Raw genomic sequence first — 18,732 nt, forward strand, 5'->3', positions numbered from 1 at the left:
GTTTGAACCCATTCTCTACCCCTTCCCCCTGTCCCCCACATTTTAGATATATGGTATTGTGTTTTACATCCTCTTATTTATTTAGTGAATCCTTTGACTTATTTTTACAGAAATACTTTTACTGCTTTTATGTTTTTTTTACTTTTCATACTCTCACTTATGTTCTTTCCTTTCCATTCAAAGAGTACCCTTTAATATTTTTTGTAGGGTAGGCTGAGTGGTCACAAACTCCTTTATTTTTTGTTTGAGAAACTCTTTATCTCTCCTTGTATTCTGAATGATAGCTTTGCTGGATAGAGTATTCTTAGCTGCAGGTTTTTCCCTTTCAGGACTTTGAATATATCATGCCACCCTTTTCTGGCCTGTAAAGCTTCTGCTGAAAAATCTGCTGATAGTTACATACAGGGAGAATCTAATGATGCTATCTTCTTTTCTGTTGCTGCTTTAAAGTTTTTTTCTTTATCACTACTTTTTGCCATTTTCAGTACTATGTGTCTTGGTGTGGACTTCCTTGAGTTGATTTTCTAGGGGGATTCCTGTGCCTCCTGGATGTGGATATCTGTTTCCAGATTGGGGAAGTTTTCAGCTATTATTTCTTCAAATAAATTTTCTGCAGCCTTTGCTCTCCTCCTCTTCTTCTATGATCCCTATAATGCAAATATTATTACGTTTGATGTAGAGACTGAGTTCCCTACGACGTTTCTTAATTTGCATAGTTTTTCTTCTCATTTGGTCAGCTTCATTACTTTCTGTTACTTTGTCTTCCACTTCATTAATTCATTCCTCTACTTCATCTAGACTGGTGTTTATTCCATCAAGTGTATTTTTAATTTCATTTATGGTATTCTTCATCTCTGATTGGTTCTTTTTTTCCCCAGAATCTTGAATATTCTGTATTTCATTTCATTACGTTGTTATTGAAGTGTAGTTGACACACAATGTTATGTTAGTTTCAGGGCTACAGCACAGTGATAAAACAACTTTGTATGAAAGGAACTTGATAGATGTTTTCCCAAAAGAGACAACATTCGGAGAAATGTACCTGACTATCAATAATGAGTTGTGAAAGTAAAAGAAGCTTTTTAAAAATTATCAGTGATAGAAACATGCTCGTCAGGTATTCTAGATATTGACATAAACTATCTTTCTAATCTCTATAGAAAATGAACTTACACATTTTTGTCATAAGAGGCAAAGATTTGAATCTGAAAAGTGTATTCTAGAGATGTGTCAGGCAGTAAAAAAAGTACAAAGTCATCATTTATATATAGAAAAAATTCAGGCATGAGCAACACCATCTGATGGGTTCTTTTTAAAAAAAATCTCTGTTAAAGATCTCATTGATGTCCTCCACTCTTTTCTCAAGTCTAGTGAATATCTTTATGATCATTATTTTAAATTTTCTTTAGGGGCGCCTGGGTGGCGCAGTCGGTTAAGCGTCCGACTTCAGCCAGGTCACGATCTCGCGGTCCGTGAGTTCGAGCCCCGCGTCAGGCTCTGGGCTGATGGCTCAGAGCCTGGAGCCTGTTTCCGATTCTCTGTCTCCCTCTCTCTCTGCCCCTCCCCCGTTCATGCTCTGTCTCTCCCTGTCCCAAAAATAAATAAACGTTGAAAAAAAAAATTAAAAAAAAAATAAATAAATTCTCTTTAAGTCATATTATTTACATCTGTTTTCCTTAGGTATCTTGGTCTGGTTTGGTCCTGTTCTTTCATTTGGGACATAGTTCTCTGTCTCCACATTTTGTCTAACTCTCTGTGTCCATTTCTATGTATTAGAAAAGTCAGCTATGTCTCTTACTCTTGATGCTAGTGGCCTTAAGAAGAAGAGGTCCTTAGTGCATGGCAGTGCAGTGTCCCCTAATCCCCAGGACTTGGTGCTTCAGGGAGTGCCTCTCATGTGTATATCACGAGCTGTGCTGTTGCATCCTGACCTCTTTTCCCTTCAGTCCATGTCTCTTTGCCTGTTGTGGGCAATATTTGTTCCTCAGAAGGGGTGGGGTGTGTTTTTACAAGGTGTGTGCTCATCTGCTTGTGAAATGAGACCTGCTGCTACCGCTGGCACTGAAACTGAAATCCTGCAAACCTTGTTGGTCAGGAGATGTGGTGTTGGCAGGGTTTGTGCCAGTCTTCTGGGGGAGGGGGCCTGCAGCACCAGGACTAAGGCCAGTGTGACTGGAAAGGGCAGATCTACTGATGTGGGGGGTGGGTGGGCATGGCTTGTGTAAGCAAGTTAGGTAATGAGTGTCAGAGGTACACTTGTTACTGTAGGTGGCCGCTATTTATGCTGGTGGGAGCAGGAGGTAAATGGAATGTGCCAGTTTGTTTGTTCCTGGAGGGGGCTTCTGTGATCTCTGTCTCTCTGAGTCACACTCTGAGATGAGTAAATCACTCTCCCTCCCATCTGTCCCAGTGTATTTCAACTGCTGATTCTGGGCTGTTTTTGCATGGGCTGTTGTGCTATCTCTTTAAGGGTGGCGACTTGGCTTCCTAACACCCTCTGGGCTCTTTCAGAGCTGAGACCTCGGATTTTTTAAAAAAATCCCAGGTTTCAAGTTCTGCTGGTTGTACAAACTCACTAAATGTGGCCCCTCTCACTTTCAAAGCCAAATGTTATGGGGATTTGTCTTGCCTGTGTGGGCTCCCTTATGTGAAATTTTGTTTTTCACCCTTCTCTGTGCTACCAGTTCCCTCCCCACCATGGGTGGCCATGGTCTGTTTTGTTTCCAAACTGTGTCTTCACCCTTCCTACCTTCCTCAGTGTGGCTTCTTCCCAGCCTTTAGTTGTGGACTTTGTTCTGCCCATCTTAGGGTTATTTCCTAGTTATATATGCTGATGTGAGTGTTACTTAGTTGTATCCATGGGATAGAATGAGCTTACGGGTCCTTTTACTCTGCCATTTTCTCAGTCTCTCCTATCCTCATTTTTAGACATTGTTTTTTTTGCGGGGTGCCTGGTAGCTCTGTCAGTTGTGTCTCACTCTTGATTTCGGCTCAGGTCATGATCTCACAGCCATGGGATCAAGCCCCATGTTGGGACCCCATGGAACCTGTTTGGGATTCTCTCTCTCCTTTTGCCCCTCCCCTGCTTGTACTCTCTTTGTCTCTATCTCTCTCTCAAAAAAAATCTTTTTTGGGGGTGCTGAGGTGGCATTTGGTTGAGCATCCAAATCTTGGATTGGCTCAGGTCATGATCAACCAAATGCTACCTCATGATCAACCAAATGCACTGTACATGGAGCCTGCTTGAGATTCTCTCATCCTCTTCCCCTTTGCCCTCTCCCCTGCTCCCTGCTTGTGCTTAAAAAATATAAAATAAAAATAAAATAAAAAAATCTTTTTTATTTTCAGCTTGGGTGCTTTCCCTTATCCTGCCTTCCAGATCACTGATTTTTCCTTTTTCATCCTCTAATCTACTGTTAATTCCCTCTTGGGTATTTTTCATTTCAGTTATTATATTCTTCAAGTCCTTCTGAGATTTTTGTCTTATTCTTCTGTTTGGAACATATTGCTCTGTCTCCTCATTTTGCTTGACTTACTGTGTTTCTGTGAACTAGGTGAAACATCTACTTATCCTAACCTTGATGGAATGGTTTTGTTTATCACAGGCCATCCCCTGTGAATACTGTGTGTTCCTGGTGACTTTGGTTGGTTGGCTGGAGATGTGGCTGTCATGGGCTGGGGGTCCCAGGAAACTCTATACTAGGCTGCCCTGTTGGGATGGTTGGGACTGAAGTAGGTGTGGGCCAGAGTGGTCCTGGGACCCTCTCTGCAGAAGGTACCTTGGCAGGACAGCTGAAGCTGAAATTACAAGCCAGGGTATTCCAGGGTACCCTGTGCATGGCTGGCGCTGAGGTGTGCACAGGCCAGGGGATTCTGGGATCCTCTGTATAGATGGTTTGTGCCAGAGTGCTTAGAGCCAAGGTCAGTGTACCCCCACTTGCTCTGCACTGGAGGGGTTCCCTGGCAAGTTGTCTGGAGCGAAAGTGATGTGGGTCTGGAGAGTTGCAGGGTGCTTTGTCCGTGTCGCCTTGGTGAAATTGCCATTAGTTGTAGTGAGCATCGACCAGGGATGTCCTGGTGTGTGCACCATGGTGGGGCTGCCTTGGTGGTATGGCTGTGACTGGTGTGGGCTAGGGGCCTGGGGCTCACTGAGGCAGCAGGCCAGCTATGGCACTGGGCCCTGCTCCTGTCCACACTGTCAAGGTGGAGGGGGAATGTAAACTGTGCTGCTCACTAGTCCCTCTAACCTCAAGAGTGTTCCCGCAACTCTCCTACCATCTGGCAGGATTTTAGGGTTGGTTTGTTTATATTCTAGTTGCCCTTTTAAACTTGAGCTTTTTTTTTTTTTTTTTTTTTTTTTTTTTTTTTGGTGCTCCAGGGAAGAGGGATCTCCCAGCCTGTGGGTACCATCCCTCCCCAGTGCAGTTGGCAGCGTTGGGAATGGGGATTCCCTTGTCACTCAGTCTCTGTCTCTTGCCATTCTCTCTGGGTTGTTTATATCATTTGTTGTGCAGAAGCTGTACAGACAGCCCTAGGTCCTTCTCCAGGAGGAATTGATCTATAAATGGGGGTAGATTTGGTATATCTGTGGAGGAGGTGAGTTCAGGGTCTTTGTACATTGTCATCTTAGACTAGAGCTCCAAATTTGTCTGTTTTTAAAGTTTAGATTATTTAACAAAACAAATAAAAAAGCCCCAAGAACAGTGAAAACACTGTGCAGACCAAACAGTTTTTGACTGAATTAACTTCTGTCAAGCCACCTGTCCCTGTCTGGTAAGCTTTGTTGTGTTCCCTGGAAAGTCATTCTTTCTGGTGAGACATTTAGGACAAGTCTTTTTTTTTTTTTTTTTTTTTGACTTAGCTAAAAACTCTCAGGATTAAGTAAATGGGGGTTCTTTCAGTGGACAAATGCTTTACAAATAGAGTAAGAGAGCAAGGGAATCCAGCAAGTTGCTTTAATAAAGTTTCATCCAGTCCTAAAACAAATTATTCTTTTGCAATTAACAGTGTTGGAGTGCAAATGGCTCTCAGTCAAATAGAGACCTGGACTAATGCCAACTGGATTCACGTGCTTTTTTGCGTTCCTCCCAGTGCCTAGCACAGCGCCTAGCACACAGCAGTTGCTCAGTAGGTGTTGGTTTGATGTGTGAGTGAATGAATGATGAATGGTTGGATGAATGGCTCTTTGCTTGGCTCACAGAGAAGACTGGCATGTGAATTTAGGCTGAGGGACAAGGAAGGTCTTCTCTAGGCAATTCCAGAAAAAGAGAAAAAAAAAAAATGAGGCTTCTGTGTTCATTCACAGCCTCATCTGTAATAATTGAAATATCATTTGTTTCATGTGTGGTTGCTGGTTTTTGTTTAATTTAATGTTTTGGTAATGAGTTCTTAAGCACTGAACTATTAGCAATGTTGTTACTAGGAGTAAAATAAGTAATAAATGGTAGTTGTTTGATTTTTAATGAACTTCAGGTGTTGTTTTTTAGCTAGAAAAGGGCAGCCTGCTCAGAATAGGCATGTTTTTGGAGGATTGCCGCCCCCTCGTGGATTCAGTGGGGAAAGACAAGAGTTTGAAGCCTCCTGCTCTTGGCTTAATGGAGGCAACTGGCTTTTCCAGTTCAACAAATACTTTATTAAGGGGCTGAGGGTAGGGTACAGATAAGAATATTGCATACTACTCATCCTCCAGCAGCTCACAGAAACCACAGGGCTCGAAGGGACTTTTGAGACGTTCGTTTTCAACCCCTGGTCCTCAGAAGTCTGGTGGGAGCGGTCCTCTCTTGGGTGGCCGTTGAGAGCGGACAGTGAGCCATGATGGCACACTTCGGGGTACAAGGTAGTGGAGCGCTGCCTGCCCACCCCGAAGTGCCGCACTCCGCTGTTGTATCTCCTGCGAGTATTTGCACCTAATCATGTCGTCGTCAAGTCCCGCTTCTGGTATTTTGTGTCTGAAGATGAAGAAGGCTTCAGGGAAAATTGTCTACTGTGGACAGGTGTTTGAGAAATTCCCCTTGTGGGTGAAGAACTTCGGCATCTGGCTGCGCTATGACTCCCGCAGTGGCTCCCACAACATGTACGGGGCGTATAAGGACCTGACGACGAGGGCGCCGTCACCCAGTGCGACCGAGACATGGGCACCTTGCACCGCTCCCCGGACCGCTGGATCCAGATCATGAAGGTGGAAGAGATTGCAGCCAGCACGTGCCGCCGAGCAGCAGACAGTTCCACGACTCCAAAAATCAAGTTCCCACTGCCCCACCGGGTCCTGCGTCGCCAGCACAACCCACATTTCATCACCAAGAGGCGGAACACCCTCTTCTAGATGCAGAGCCTCCCTGGCTCCAGTTCTGCCCAAATGAATTCAACGGGAAAACAGAACAAAACAAAAATCAAACAACAAAAAAAGGGCTTCTTGTGAAGATAACAGAACACCTTTTTCTTTTTTCTTTTCTTTTCTTTTCTTTTCTTTTCTTTTCTTTTCTTTTCTTTTCTTTTGTTTTCTTTTCTTTTTTCTTTTATGTTTGTTTTGAGAGAGAGTACACAAGCAGTGAAGGGGCAGAGAGAGGGAGAGAGAGAATCCCAAGCAGGCTCCCTACTGTCAGCGCAGAGCCCACCTGCGCTGAAATCAAGAGTCCCATGCTTAACCCACTGAGCCACCCAGGTGCCCCTAATGGAGAACACTTTCTTTTTAAAAAAAAAAAAAAATTTTTTTTTAACATTTATTTTTGAGACAGAGAGAGACAAAGCATGAATGAGGGAGGGTCAGAGAGAGAGGGAGACACAGAATCTGAAACAGGCTCCAGGCTCTGAGCTGTCAGCACAGAGCCCGACTCGGGGCTTGAACTCCCGGGACCGCGAGATCATGACCTGAGCCCAAGGCGGACACTCAACCGACTGAGCCACCCAGGTGCCGCTGGAGAACACTTTCAATGAAAAACTTACTTCTATAAGTTTTTCTTAGACTTGAGATATCTGCTACTGTTTTTTTCTAGTGGGTGCTATAAAATAAGCAATTAATGAACAGCTATTTAGAAGAACCCCCCACCCAAATATGGCCAGAGATGTTCATATAGTTGGACAACTCTTTTTTGCAGAGATGTATGTGCCTCACAGTGATTACTTATTGTGTTTTATAATGTATAAACCTGATATTACTTAGTAAGGTAACCTTAGTGAAGGGGAGACATGTGTGCTAGATCATAGCTTGGATAAGGGTTTGAAGTGAATCCTTTCTTCAGGGTACTTTGAACCAAAGCTGTGACTTCAGGAGCTGTCCCTTGAGGGTGCTCCACCCACGTGGAGCACTTCTCAGGGGTTGTTTGTAGAATTTCTAGGTGGAGGACGTGGCCTGGTCTAAACATAGGCATCTTTTTATTTTAGGAACAAATCCAAACAGTAGGAACTGAATTATCCAGGTCCAGCAAATAGTGGCTGGAGAAATTGCATTGGGGTCCAGCCTTGGTGATGTGAGTTGGAAGGTAAGGTCAAGTTGTTTGTTTGATTTTCATTTTATCTTTTTCCCTTTATGTCATTTAATCACCCATACTTCTCTTAGGTAATATTCTGCTGAATCTATTTATTTATTTAAAACAATGTTTATTTTTTTGAGAGAGAGAGAGAGAGAGAGCACAAGCAGGGGAGGGGCAGAGAGAGAGGGAGACACAGAATCTGAAGCACACTCCTCCACACTGTCAGCACAGAGATGGATGCAGGGCTCAAACCCACAAGCCGTGAGATCATAACCTGAGCTGAATGAAGTCAGACGCTTAGCCAGCTGAGCCACCCAGGCGCCCCATGCTGCTGAATCAGTTTTAACGGCTCATTGGTTTCTTTGGTACTTTCTTAATGTTTATTCCATTTCTTCTTATAGAAACAACACATGTGCAGGAGTTTGAGAACAGTGAATATCCTTGGCGGGCTCCCCATTTCTGCGTGTGGGTCCAAGGCTGCCTGTTTCTGCCTCTGGTGACTGGAGGTTGGATGGAGAGTGTCGCCAGAGACACCTTCTGGAGTTGGGAGTGTGGGGCCTGGAGGTTGTCTGGCTCTCCGTATGGCCCCCTTCTTTTTCCTGGGCATAGGTCCCTGTGGGCTCTGCTCTTCAACTTTTCTTTGGTCAGCTCCCCTCTGTTAGAGCTGAGCAGAGCCCTGCTCCCTGCTCTCACTCTGTCCCCCTGCCTCTCACCTAGCCAGCCTGCAATGTCAGTCCTTACTGGGGCTCCTTCCTCAGCCCCATTCTACAGGTTCTCTGCACGTATTGGGGGGGAGGAGGTGGTGCTTCCTTTAGGAGGGCTGCATTGGTGCTCCTCGAGATCAGCCTGCCTGCTGCTGTAAGCTTGGCCATCTAGAGCCCTCATCTCTGCTCCAGGGTGCAGGCTAAGTGTCCGACCACAGTCATGACCAGGTACTCCCATCAGAGGCTCCTCTCCATTTCTCAAACCATTTAGGCGTGGAGCAGACAAGTCCACTCCAGACTCCACCATGCCCCTCCTCCCCCAGCCTTGGGGAATCCCTTTCTCTTCTTCCTCTGCCACCACACCCTTCTGCCTCTTGAGCACCTGCAATTTCATTCTGTAAGTATGCCTTTTCCAAACAATATTCCTGGTGGCTTTTTTTTTTTTTTTTGTAGGCTCCAGAAACCCAAAGAGGATCCTATACCACGCCTTAGGTCATCATCATTTGGGCTCATTCAGAATGTGGTGGGGTAGCACCAGAAGACACTGAGCCCGTCTCCCTTTGATATTTCCCTCTTCCCCAATTCTCCATTCAGAGGGTGGACTCTGAGCTTATTACCTCAGAGGGGATGTGGCATGTGTGAGTCAGAGCCGGCCTGCAAGCTAAGCCTTTAGGGGAACTTAGGGGCCATAAGTAAAGGAAGACTGGGAACAGACAGAATTTCTTTGCCAAAAGCAAGGAGGGTGGGCGGACATAAGGCTTTCCTTCTCAGATTAGGGACAGATTGTCCCATGCTAGAGAGAGAGGGAGAAGAGGGGCTTCCTGCAGCCCTCCAGGTGAGGGCCAGTAAAGAAATGGCTCCAGGGCTTCATTCAGATTTGGGGGCCCTCTTGTGGTTTTATGGCCTCTGAGGATGGGGGTGGTGGTGAGTGCTGACCATGGTCGTGTTAGGAGGAATCTGTGTGGACAGCCACTCCCCAGTCCCTAACACTTTGGTACTGAGAAGGCATCCTAGGGTGATTCTGAGAGAAGAGTGGAAACCTCAAGCAAGACTCAAGTAGTACTTGTCTGGAGTCTGGGAGAATGAGTTTTCAAAATGAAAACAAGTTGGAATTTGGGAATTAAAGTGGGTTTTCTCACAAACCTGAGTTCAAGGGCTGATTCATGTCTACTACATGGCTGAGGAGGCAGGTGATATGAGGAAAATAATTGTCATTGTTTTACAACAGGCTCAGGAAGAGGCCACTGTTACTTCTGGGGCATCTAGCCAGAGAAGGAAGCTTTAATTCTGCAGGTCTCATTCACCCCCAACCCTCCAGGTAAGTAGGTGCATTTACACTTCTTTTTAAGGTTTAACATGGGGGGGGGTGGCAGGAGGACGACAAAAGAGGGGTGCTTCTTGCCACATCCCTACCTGAGGCCCCGAGTCCAGCATGAAATGTTCTTTGGACCAAATGGCCAACAAATAAGGGTTTGATTGCTGAGAGCAACATCACCCAGGCCATTGATATGCTGTAGTAGCTGCCCGGTGATGCCTGGGGAGCCATAGGGAGCGGTACCAAGGCTCTTTTCCCCTCTGTGCGGTGACGGTCCCCATTGTAGAAATGCGCTGTGCTCTAGAACAACTGTCACTCCTTATTTGGAGTTGAGGATGTATTTCCCCAGACTAGCACTGGACTGTATTTTGTTGGTTTTATTTTTTGCTTATGAGGGCAATTTTTGTACATAGAAAGCTATTAATGGCTTTTATGTTTTTTAAAAAAATTTATTTACTTACTTTGAAAGAGAGAGAGAGGGAGGGGGAAGGACAGAGGGAGAGAGAGAATCCCAAGTAGGCTCTGCGCTGTCAGATCCTACTGTCACCATGTGCTGTCACCATGGGGTTCCCTCTCACAAACTGAGAGGTCATGACCTGAGCCAAAGTCAAGAGGCAGATGCTCAATCCAATGAGCCAGCCAGGTGCCTGAGGTTTTTAAAATTAGTATTTGATTAATTAAAGATACAAATTGCAAAACCTTAAGTTTATAAGTTCAACTTAAAATTTTTCTTACTCTTCTATACTCCATAAATATACAAATGTACTTATAAATGTATTATAAATGCACTATAAATGTACTTATAAATGTACTCTAGAACAATTTATCGTCACTTTTAAGCTTTTGATTAATGTTTAGTCTCATTTGCAAACTTAAATTTTAAATTGCATTTATAAGTTGAATATATTAATTTATAGCATCTAAAATACTATATTAATGTATAATGTACTATAAACTTAATATGTTTATTTTTAAATGTTTACTTATTGAGAGAGAGAGAGAGAGAGAGACTCCCAAGCAGGCTTTGTGCTATCACTACAGAGCTCGATGTGAGACTTGATCCCACGAACAATGAAATCATGACCTGAGCTGAAATCGAGTCAGATGCTTAACTGACTGAGTCACCTAGATTCCCCCAAACTTAATATGTTTAAATTTCATTTATAAAATTAATTTTTGTATCATTTGTCTGGCAAAAACTACCTAGGTACTCAAGTAACTCTTGTAAATATAACAAACTTATAAATATTGTGGATTTAATTTATCTTAATCACCTCACTCTCATTGATATAGTCAACCAAATTCTTCCATACCTTTTAACTTAAAATCAGAAGTCTAAAGTCAAATACACAACTATATGTACATATGTATATATAATACGTAATACATTATATATATTATATATATAAATAAAAATGTTTATATTTTTATTTTGAGAGAGTGCAAGCAGGGGGGGGAGGGGCAGAGAGAGAAGGAGAGAGGCTCTGCACTGCTGGCATGGAGCCCCACACAGTGCTCTGTTCCAGGAACCCACAAGACCATGACCTGAGCGTAGATCAAGAGTTGGATATTTAACCACTGAGCCACCCAGGTGCCCCAACCCTGAAAGCTTTTTTAAAAATAATGGATGTAGGGGCGCCTGGGTGGCTTGGTCGGTTAAGCGTCTGACTTCAGCTCAGGTCATGATCTCATGGCCCGTGAGTTCGAGCCCCGCATTGGGCTCTGTGCTGACAGCTCAGAGCCTGGAGCCTGTTTCAGATTCTGTGTCTCCCTCTTTCTCTGCCCCTCCCCCGTTCATGCTCTGTCTCAAAAATAAATAAACGTTAAAAAAAAATAATGGATGCTGTGGTCAAATCCACAGATATTCTAATTTAATTGGTTGGGGGCAGGGCATAGATTTATTTTTTAAATTTCCCCAGCTGATTTTTTTTTTTTTTTTTTTAGAGAGAGACAGAGAGGGCACAAGTGAGCAAGGGGCAGAGAGAGAGAGGGAGAGAATATCCCATGAGGGGCAGAGAGAGAGAGAGAAGCAGGGTTTACCCGAAGTGGGGCTTGGGCTCACCTGAAACAAGGCTTGAACTCATGAAACTGTGAGATCATGACCTGAGCCAAAGTCAAACGCTTAACTGAGCCACCCAGGCACCCCTCCCCAACTGATTTTTATCTGCAATTTTAATGAGAACGACCTTTCTGAGACTGGGAATATGCTTTACCTTTACCTTTACCATTTTATTTTATATTTTATATTTTATTTTATTATATTTTATTTATGTTGCATTGTGTTGCATTGTGGTCCATTCGATTCCATCCCATTGCATCTCATTGCATTGTATCTCATCCCATCCCATTCCTTTATTTTAGAGAGTGAGAGCCAGGGAGAGGGACAGAGAGAATCTTAATCAGGCTCCACACTCAGCATGGAGCCCAACGTGGGGCTCAATCTCATGGCCCAGGGATCGTAACCTGAGCCAAAATCAAGAGGTGGGCACTCAATGGACTGAATCACCCAGTTCCCCAAAATGCTCTTTTCCTAAAATGACAGTGAGACTTAGCAGGTGTTTGTTTTTGTCAAGAGAATTAACTGGGCAAAATAAGAAATCAGCAATCCTTTATCATCCTCTGAAATTTATTTTGAAATTTCAAAAGAAAGCCAAAGGTTTGGGAGCGACTACATTAGAGGTTAGTAAATTATTAGGACTCTGGAGTTCTTAGCCCTTTAGGGAAGAGGAGTCCGGTATCTTTGCATCCCAGGTGCCTAGTAGAGTGCAGAGAACATAGGAAGCTCAATTTTGCTTTCAAATGAACAAATAAGTGAGGAAAAAAGACTTTTGAATTTCAGAAAATGTGTTTCTAAGCATGGAAACTCTAGTTGTGAGTGGGAACTTAAAAACATGCCTAAATGAGGAAGCTTCAAATGTGTGTTTTTTAAAGTATCTTTATTTTAATAGATAGCACATGTGCACATGCACAAGTGCAAAAGTGGGGGAGTGGCAGAGAGAGAGAGAATCCTAAGCAGGCTCAGTGCTTTCAGTGCGGGACCCTACAAGTGGAGCCCGACATGGGCTTGAACCTACAAACTGGCAGATCATGACCTGAGCTGAAACCAAGAGTTGGATGCTTAACCGACTGAGCCACTAAGATGCCCCAGAATGATATATTTTTAATTGAATCACAAGTTCAATTTATTAGATTCTCTAATATGCCAAATTATTTACAATATTTCAAGTAATTTATTTGTATTTTATTTTTTAAAGTTTATTTAACTAATCTCTACACTCGTGGGGCTTAAACTCACCTTGAGATCAAGAGTCATGTGCTCTTCTGACTGAGCCAGCCAGGCACCCTTCAAGTACTTTAAATACCACATATTCAAAAATAATTCCTAAACACGACACAAAAATATTAGGACAGTAGGTTTAGTATCTCTATACTTAATTCTAAGTGTTTTTAGGAATTAAAAATCCTTACTGATTAAGGAAACTACACTGTCTCAAGAAATTTAGGGTAAACTTCTCAGTGGACTGTGTGCCCTCAAACAAAGGCACCTCATATCCCACTTTTGTTGGTTCATATAAATGACTTAGTTCTCAAGTTTTTTTTAGACCAGATTCTTTTCTGTCTGTTGAATATACTCTGAGTTATCTTCCTAGTCTGGCTCATTAAAAAATGCTTTACAGATACTTTAATAATGGGTGACTAGATGTTGCACCTTTCTCATTTTCTTTGACTCTATAGCCCAGAATTAAAATTAAGCTAAGGATAACCTCCCATGATAATTCTGAGATATGGGAATAATAACCTGGGAAGAGAGAAGCAAGAGCTTCCTTTTTTGAGGGTGCTCTACTTCCCTCTCAGCCCCTCCTCCCATGCCCCTGGGGCTTCTTCTCATGGCCCAGGGCCCTCCTCCTGCCCTCCAAACTCTTCCCTCAACTTGTGGGTGTCTACCCTGGAATGGTCTTTCCCCACAGTGACATTCTCATTTTTCCGTCACTCCTCCCATTTCCTCAGAACCCTTGATCTCAGTGAACAGTCAGGAGGAAGACAGACAATAGAATGAAATCGTGAGTGAGTGAGGGCTGCTCACACTCTTAGAGGTATTAATAAGATTATTCTTCTTTTGTGTTTGTTTATTTCTATAAGGCAATTATTCTATGTTTTTAAAAATTTTTTATTTATTTTACTTATTTTTTTTAAGTTTATTTATTTATTTATTTATTTAGAGAGAGATGGGGCGCCTGGGTGGCTCAGTCGGGTGTCCGACTTCGGCTCAGGTCATGGTCTCTCAGTTGGTGGGTTCAAGCCCCGCGGCAGGCTCTGTGCTGACAGTTCGGAGCCTGGAGCCTGCTTGGGATTCTGTGTCTCCTCCTTTCTCTGCCCTTCCCATGCTCATGCTCTGTTGTGCTCTGTCTCTCAATAATAAATAAACATTAAAAAAAAAAAGAAAAGAAAAGAAAGAGAGAATGTGACTGGGGAGGAGCAGAGAGAAGGAGAGAGAGAGAATCCCAAGCAGACTCTGAACTGTCAGTATGGAGCCTGATGTGGGGCTTAAACCCACAAACTGTGAGATCATGACCTGAGCCGAAATCAAGAGTTGGATGCTCATTTGAGCCACCGAGGTGCCCCTATGTTTATTTTTTTTTTTTTTAATTTTTTTTTTAACGTTTATTATTTTTGAGACAGAGAGAGACAGAGCATGAACGGGGGAGGGTCACAGAGAGAGGGAGACACAGAATCTGAAACAGGCTCCAGGCTCTGAGCTGTCAGCACAGAGCCCGACGCGGGGCTCGAACTCACGGACCGTGAGATCATGACCTGAGCCGAAGTCGGACGCTTAACCGACTGAGCCACCCAGGCACCCCATATGTTTGTTTATTTTTGAGAGAAAGGGAGAGCAAGGGGGGGAAAGGGCCGTTAATAAGATTCAAATGAAGACCTTGCTAACATGGATGCAACTCTCATAGAAATTTGAGTTTCTGCACTAGAGTTGAATATAAATATTAAAAACTCCCAGGTTTCAATTTGGGGGAGAGGGCACCACACCAGCTAGGCCATTGCTATAGTTTGTCGCACACATCTGGCTAGCCTTTTTCAAGTGTTTCCTGATTCTCACAACTTTCTCCACTTCTCCACAATTAAAATATTGAATATATTTGACATGTAATGTGCAAATTTAAGGCATACAACTTATTAGTTTGATACATCTATATATTGTAATATAATTGCCATTGTAGCAATATTTAACCCCTCTATCATGTTATATAATTATTCTTTCTTTTTAGCAGTTGGGATAATTAGGTTTTAGTCTCATAGTAAGTTTGATTGTAGTACAATATTGTACAATCATCTACATTCATTATACTGTATAGACTTTAGATCTCTATGACTTATTTACTACTTGTTGCAAGCTTGTGCCCTTAAACACCATCAATCTTTTTTATTTATTTTTTAAATGTTTGTTTATTTTTGAGAGAGACAGAGCATGAGCCGGAGAGGGGAAGAGAGAGAGGGAGACACAGAATCTGAAGCAGGCTCCAGTGTCTGAACTGTCAACACAGAGCCTGACGTGGGGCTCGAACTCATGGACCACAAGATCATGACCTGAGCCGAAGTCGAATGCTCAACCAACTGAGCCACTCAGGTGCCCCAATCCCAATTTTTTTTTTTTTTTTAAGTTTATTTATTTTTGAGAGAGAGGAGAGAGTACGTGCATAGGGAGGGGCAGAAAGAGAGGGAGACCGAGAATCCCAAGCAGGCTCTTTGCCAATGTGGGGCTGGAACTCTTGAACCATGAGATCATTACCTGAGCAAAAGCCAAGAGTCAGATGTTTAACTGTGCCACCCAGTGGCACTTACTGTTCCACATGTAAGTGATATCATACAGTACTTCTCGTTCTCTGACTTACCTTGCTTAGAATATTGTGCCCAAGGACTGTGATGTTGTCAAAAATGGCTGGATATCCTTCTTTCTCATGACTGAATAATTTTCCACCATGTATATTTACCACATATTCTTTATCCTTTACTTCACTGATGGACATTCACGTTTCCATATCTTGGCTATTGTGAATAATGCTGTGATAAATGGGAGTGCAGATATGTGGTTGAACTCCTGTTTTCCTTTCCTTGGGTATATGGTAGATCTTTTTAATTTTTTTGAGGAGCCTCCATATTTTCATAGTGGTTGGACCAATTTACATTCATATGAATAGTGTAAAAGGGTTCCCTTTTCACCACATTCTCACCGGCACTTGTCTTGTCTTAATGATAGCCATTCTAACAGGTGTGAGTTGATAACTCATTATGGTTTTGATTTGCATTTTTCTGATGGTCATGTGGCATATTTTTACATATGCCTATTGGCCGTTTTGATGTCCTCTTTGGAAAGATGTCTGTTTAGTTCTGTCCATTTAAAATCAGGGTTTGTTGTTGTTATTGAGTTGTATGAATTCTTTACACGTATTGAATATTAACCCCTTATCTGATGTACATTTAGTTTCTTTTGCTGTGCAGAAGTTTTTGAGGTTGATGTAGTTCCATTTGCTGACTTCTGCTTTTGCTGAATGCTTTTGGCATCATATTCAAATCACTGCCGAGACCAGTGTCTAGAAGCTTCTTCTCTACATTTTTTCCTGTTGCTTCTCCATTTAAACAAGAAGTTTTCTGAAAGTTTCAAGCTTTCTACAGCATTTCCCAGGATACTGAGGAGGGGCAACCAGAAATAAGACAGGATAGTATACCCCACCCAGTTGTGTGTTGGTAAATGTTTGACCATCAGGTCTCTGGAGCCCTGCTTTGTAGTGTTTGCCCATTTCTGTGGTGTAAATATTCTCATGATGGCTAATATCAAACCATCAACAGCTTGACGGGATATCCTGTCTTCAAAACCTAACAGTTGGCTCTCCTGAGCTGGTAAGCACTGGCTTCAGCACATCACTGGGTCTGTTGCTCTCTGTATATAATGACCTTTGTCTTCCCAATGGTCTAATAAGCTCCCTAAGGGATACAATTGTATTCTTGATCTCTTATAGGCCAATGGTACTAGCATGGTTATAGACAGAAAAGTATCAAACTTTCCTATGGGTATATTGCTTTCCTAGAGCAGCTGTATTGCTAACAGCAGGGAGACTTGGGGGTGGGGAGGGGACAGGAAGGCTGCCTCCTCTTTCCACCAGCATCAGGGAGGCAGGAAAGGAGAGAATATGGGAGCCAGAGGATGGTTTTGATAAGGAAATCGGGCTCACTGAAAGTCCGATCAAAATACTGTAAGAATTCAGCTCAGCTTCACAACCGGATCTGATTAACACACTCTCTTTAACTTACAGAGTAGTTTATTTCCTGTCCAGGATCTGGTATATACTTTGGTGATGAGAATGAGATCTCTGAAGAAACAGATTTGTGGTTTTCATCACAGACTGCCTAGTAAAGTGCCAAAGACTCAGCAGAAGGGCATGAAAATAGCTATAAAGGTGTAACCTAACTGTATTGTTGACAGAGCGTGTGGAAGACCAAATGGGCCAGAGAGCTTCGAGAGGCCCTAAGGGCTCAGGAAATAACCTTTCAATAACATTAAAAAAAAAAAAAAAAAAAAAAAAAAAGTCAGGAAAAGGACTAGGATTGAAAGAGGATGATCTCTAATGAAATGAACTTGTTCTTAGTTTTTTTTTTTTTGGAATTGGGAAAGAATTATAGGTGTGAAACCACAAACTGAAAAAAGCCCATGACAGTAGTATGGTCCAGAAATCCTTGAACAGTATCTCTGTGTAACATAGTCCCGCTGGAAGACTAGACAGTGTCAGCAGAGGGAAAAATTGGTAGACAGGCCTGAATTCTGTCCACTCACTGAAGACCTTGATGTGGGAGATCTAGTGTCCTGAATCAGGAGGCAACAGACACCTCTAGGCTTTACATGTGTAGGGGGCTGTCTTGAAATCCTGCATATCTCCTATTGCTCATGCATATGCGTCGTATTTTAGGACTATTGAAATCATGATAAAACTGTGGTGATAGTGTTTATCCTCTATTTATGACTTAAGATACCTCCAGGAGTATTGGAATAGGAGGATATATTACTACCCAGCAATATTCTTTAAAACAGAATTCTTAGGGAGTTTATAAAAATGGGCCTGGATCTTTGCCTTACAAATGGAATGGTATGTCTAAATTAGGCATTGAAATTAGGTTACTGATATAATCATAGAGCATATGTTGTGAGGGTTTTTTTTTTTTTTTAATTTATTAGCGAGCGAGCACGCATTAGTGGGGGAGGAGCAGAGGGAGAGGGAGAGAGAAAATCCCATGCAGGCTCTACCCTGTCAGTGCAGAGCCCAATATGGGGCTCAATCTCACGAACCCGTGAGATCATGACCTGAGCTGAAACTAAGAGCCGGGCACTTAACTGAGCCACCAGGCGCCCCTGTGAAGAGCTTTTTGAGTTGTGGAAGGGCTTATATGATCCATCTACACTTTTGTCCTTGTTACTTAAGAGGCATTCGGCCATCAAGCCAGCAAACATTTACTGGATATCTACTATATTTCAGGTACTATGTTGGGTACCGGGAATACCGATTACAGTTAAAAGACATGGTCTTTGATGTCAGTAAGCTTACATTCCACTGGGGGGAGCCAAATATATAAATAAGCACAATAGCTGCTGAATGTGCGGGTGTGGAAAGGTGTGTGTGGAGTGGGGGAGGGTGTCAGAAGGAATTAGATTGGCTCCAGGACTGGTCAGGAAAAATCTTGGGGAAGGTTCCCCTGAGCATGTGTTTTTGAGGCTGCTGAGGTGAGCATTAGCACTGTTAGGCTTTTATGTGAAGATAACCTGAGGGACCAGTGATCAGACCTTCCGCCTGAGTCTCCTGATTCACGCACTTGCTCAATCTCACTGATTCACCCAGTCTAAGCAAAAATTCCCACTACAAGTTCAAGATGTATACCTCAGAGAATCACACACACACCATCAAAGCCTGAGCCACATGTAAGCAATGTCTGAGTAGCCCAGGTTTTAGAAATTATCTCTTCTTTATTGCCACATCCATATAAAAAGTTTGATAGTAGTTGGATTGGTAAAAGGCAGGCACAGTGTATATAAAAAAAAAAGGTGTAGTAAGTTAAAAAATAGATGGCTTTAGTGCTTGGAAAAACAATTATGGATTGCTTCTTTGGTTTAATTATCCAGGCGATCGAAATTCTGGGTTTGAAACTCTTGGAAGTCCTCTGGGATGGTGTCTGCAAACCAGAACAG

At 42.8% G+C, this 18,732-nt stretch overlaps 1 protein-coding gene, 1 long non-coding RNA gene and 1 pseudogene across 2 annotated transcripts in view; 2 read left to right on the plus strand and 1 right to left on the minus strand.

Annotated features, from left to right (window-relative positions):
* The first annotated feature begins 3,717 nt into the window (after nucleotides 1-3,717).
* On the plus strand, nucleotides 3,718-6,374 carry LOC121041935 (60S ribosomal protein L18a-like; annotated as a pseudogene).
* Nucleotides 6,375-6,920: 546 nt separating this feature from the next.
* Nucleotides 6,921-15,002, plus strand: LOC121041399 (uncharacterized). The gene is made up of 3 exons (XR_005795724.1): nucleotides 6,921-7,478; nucleotides 9,402-9,491; nucleotides 14,957-15,002. It is a non-coding gene; the product is annotated as an uncharacterized LOC121041399 (long non-coding RNA).
* Nucleotides 15,003-18,475: 3,473 nt separating this feature from the next.
* THBS4 (thrombospondin 4) overlaps nucleotides 18,476-18,732 on the minus strand; it is a 43,498-nt gene continuing 43,241 nt past the window's right edge. The window contains exon 22 of the mRNA XM_040449804.1: nucleotides 18,476-18,716. Coding sequence (XP_040305738.1) covers nucleotides 18,655-18,716 — 62 coding nt within the window. The 3' untranslated portion in view covers nucleotides 18,476-18,654. The remainder of the gene's footprint in view (nucleotides 18,717-18,732) is intronic.

Source organism: Herpailurus yagouaroundi, unplaced genomic scaffold (genome assembly GCF_014898765.1).
Source record: "Herpailurus yagouaroundi ecotype Mexico unplaced genomic scaffold, PumYag 29, whole genome shotgun sequence".
Classification (NCBI taxonomy): Eukaryota; Metazoa; Chordata; class Mammalia; order Carnivora; family Felidae; genus Herpailurus; species Herpailurus yagouaroundi.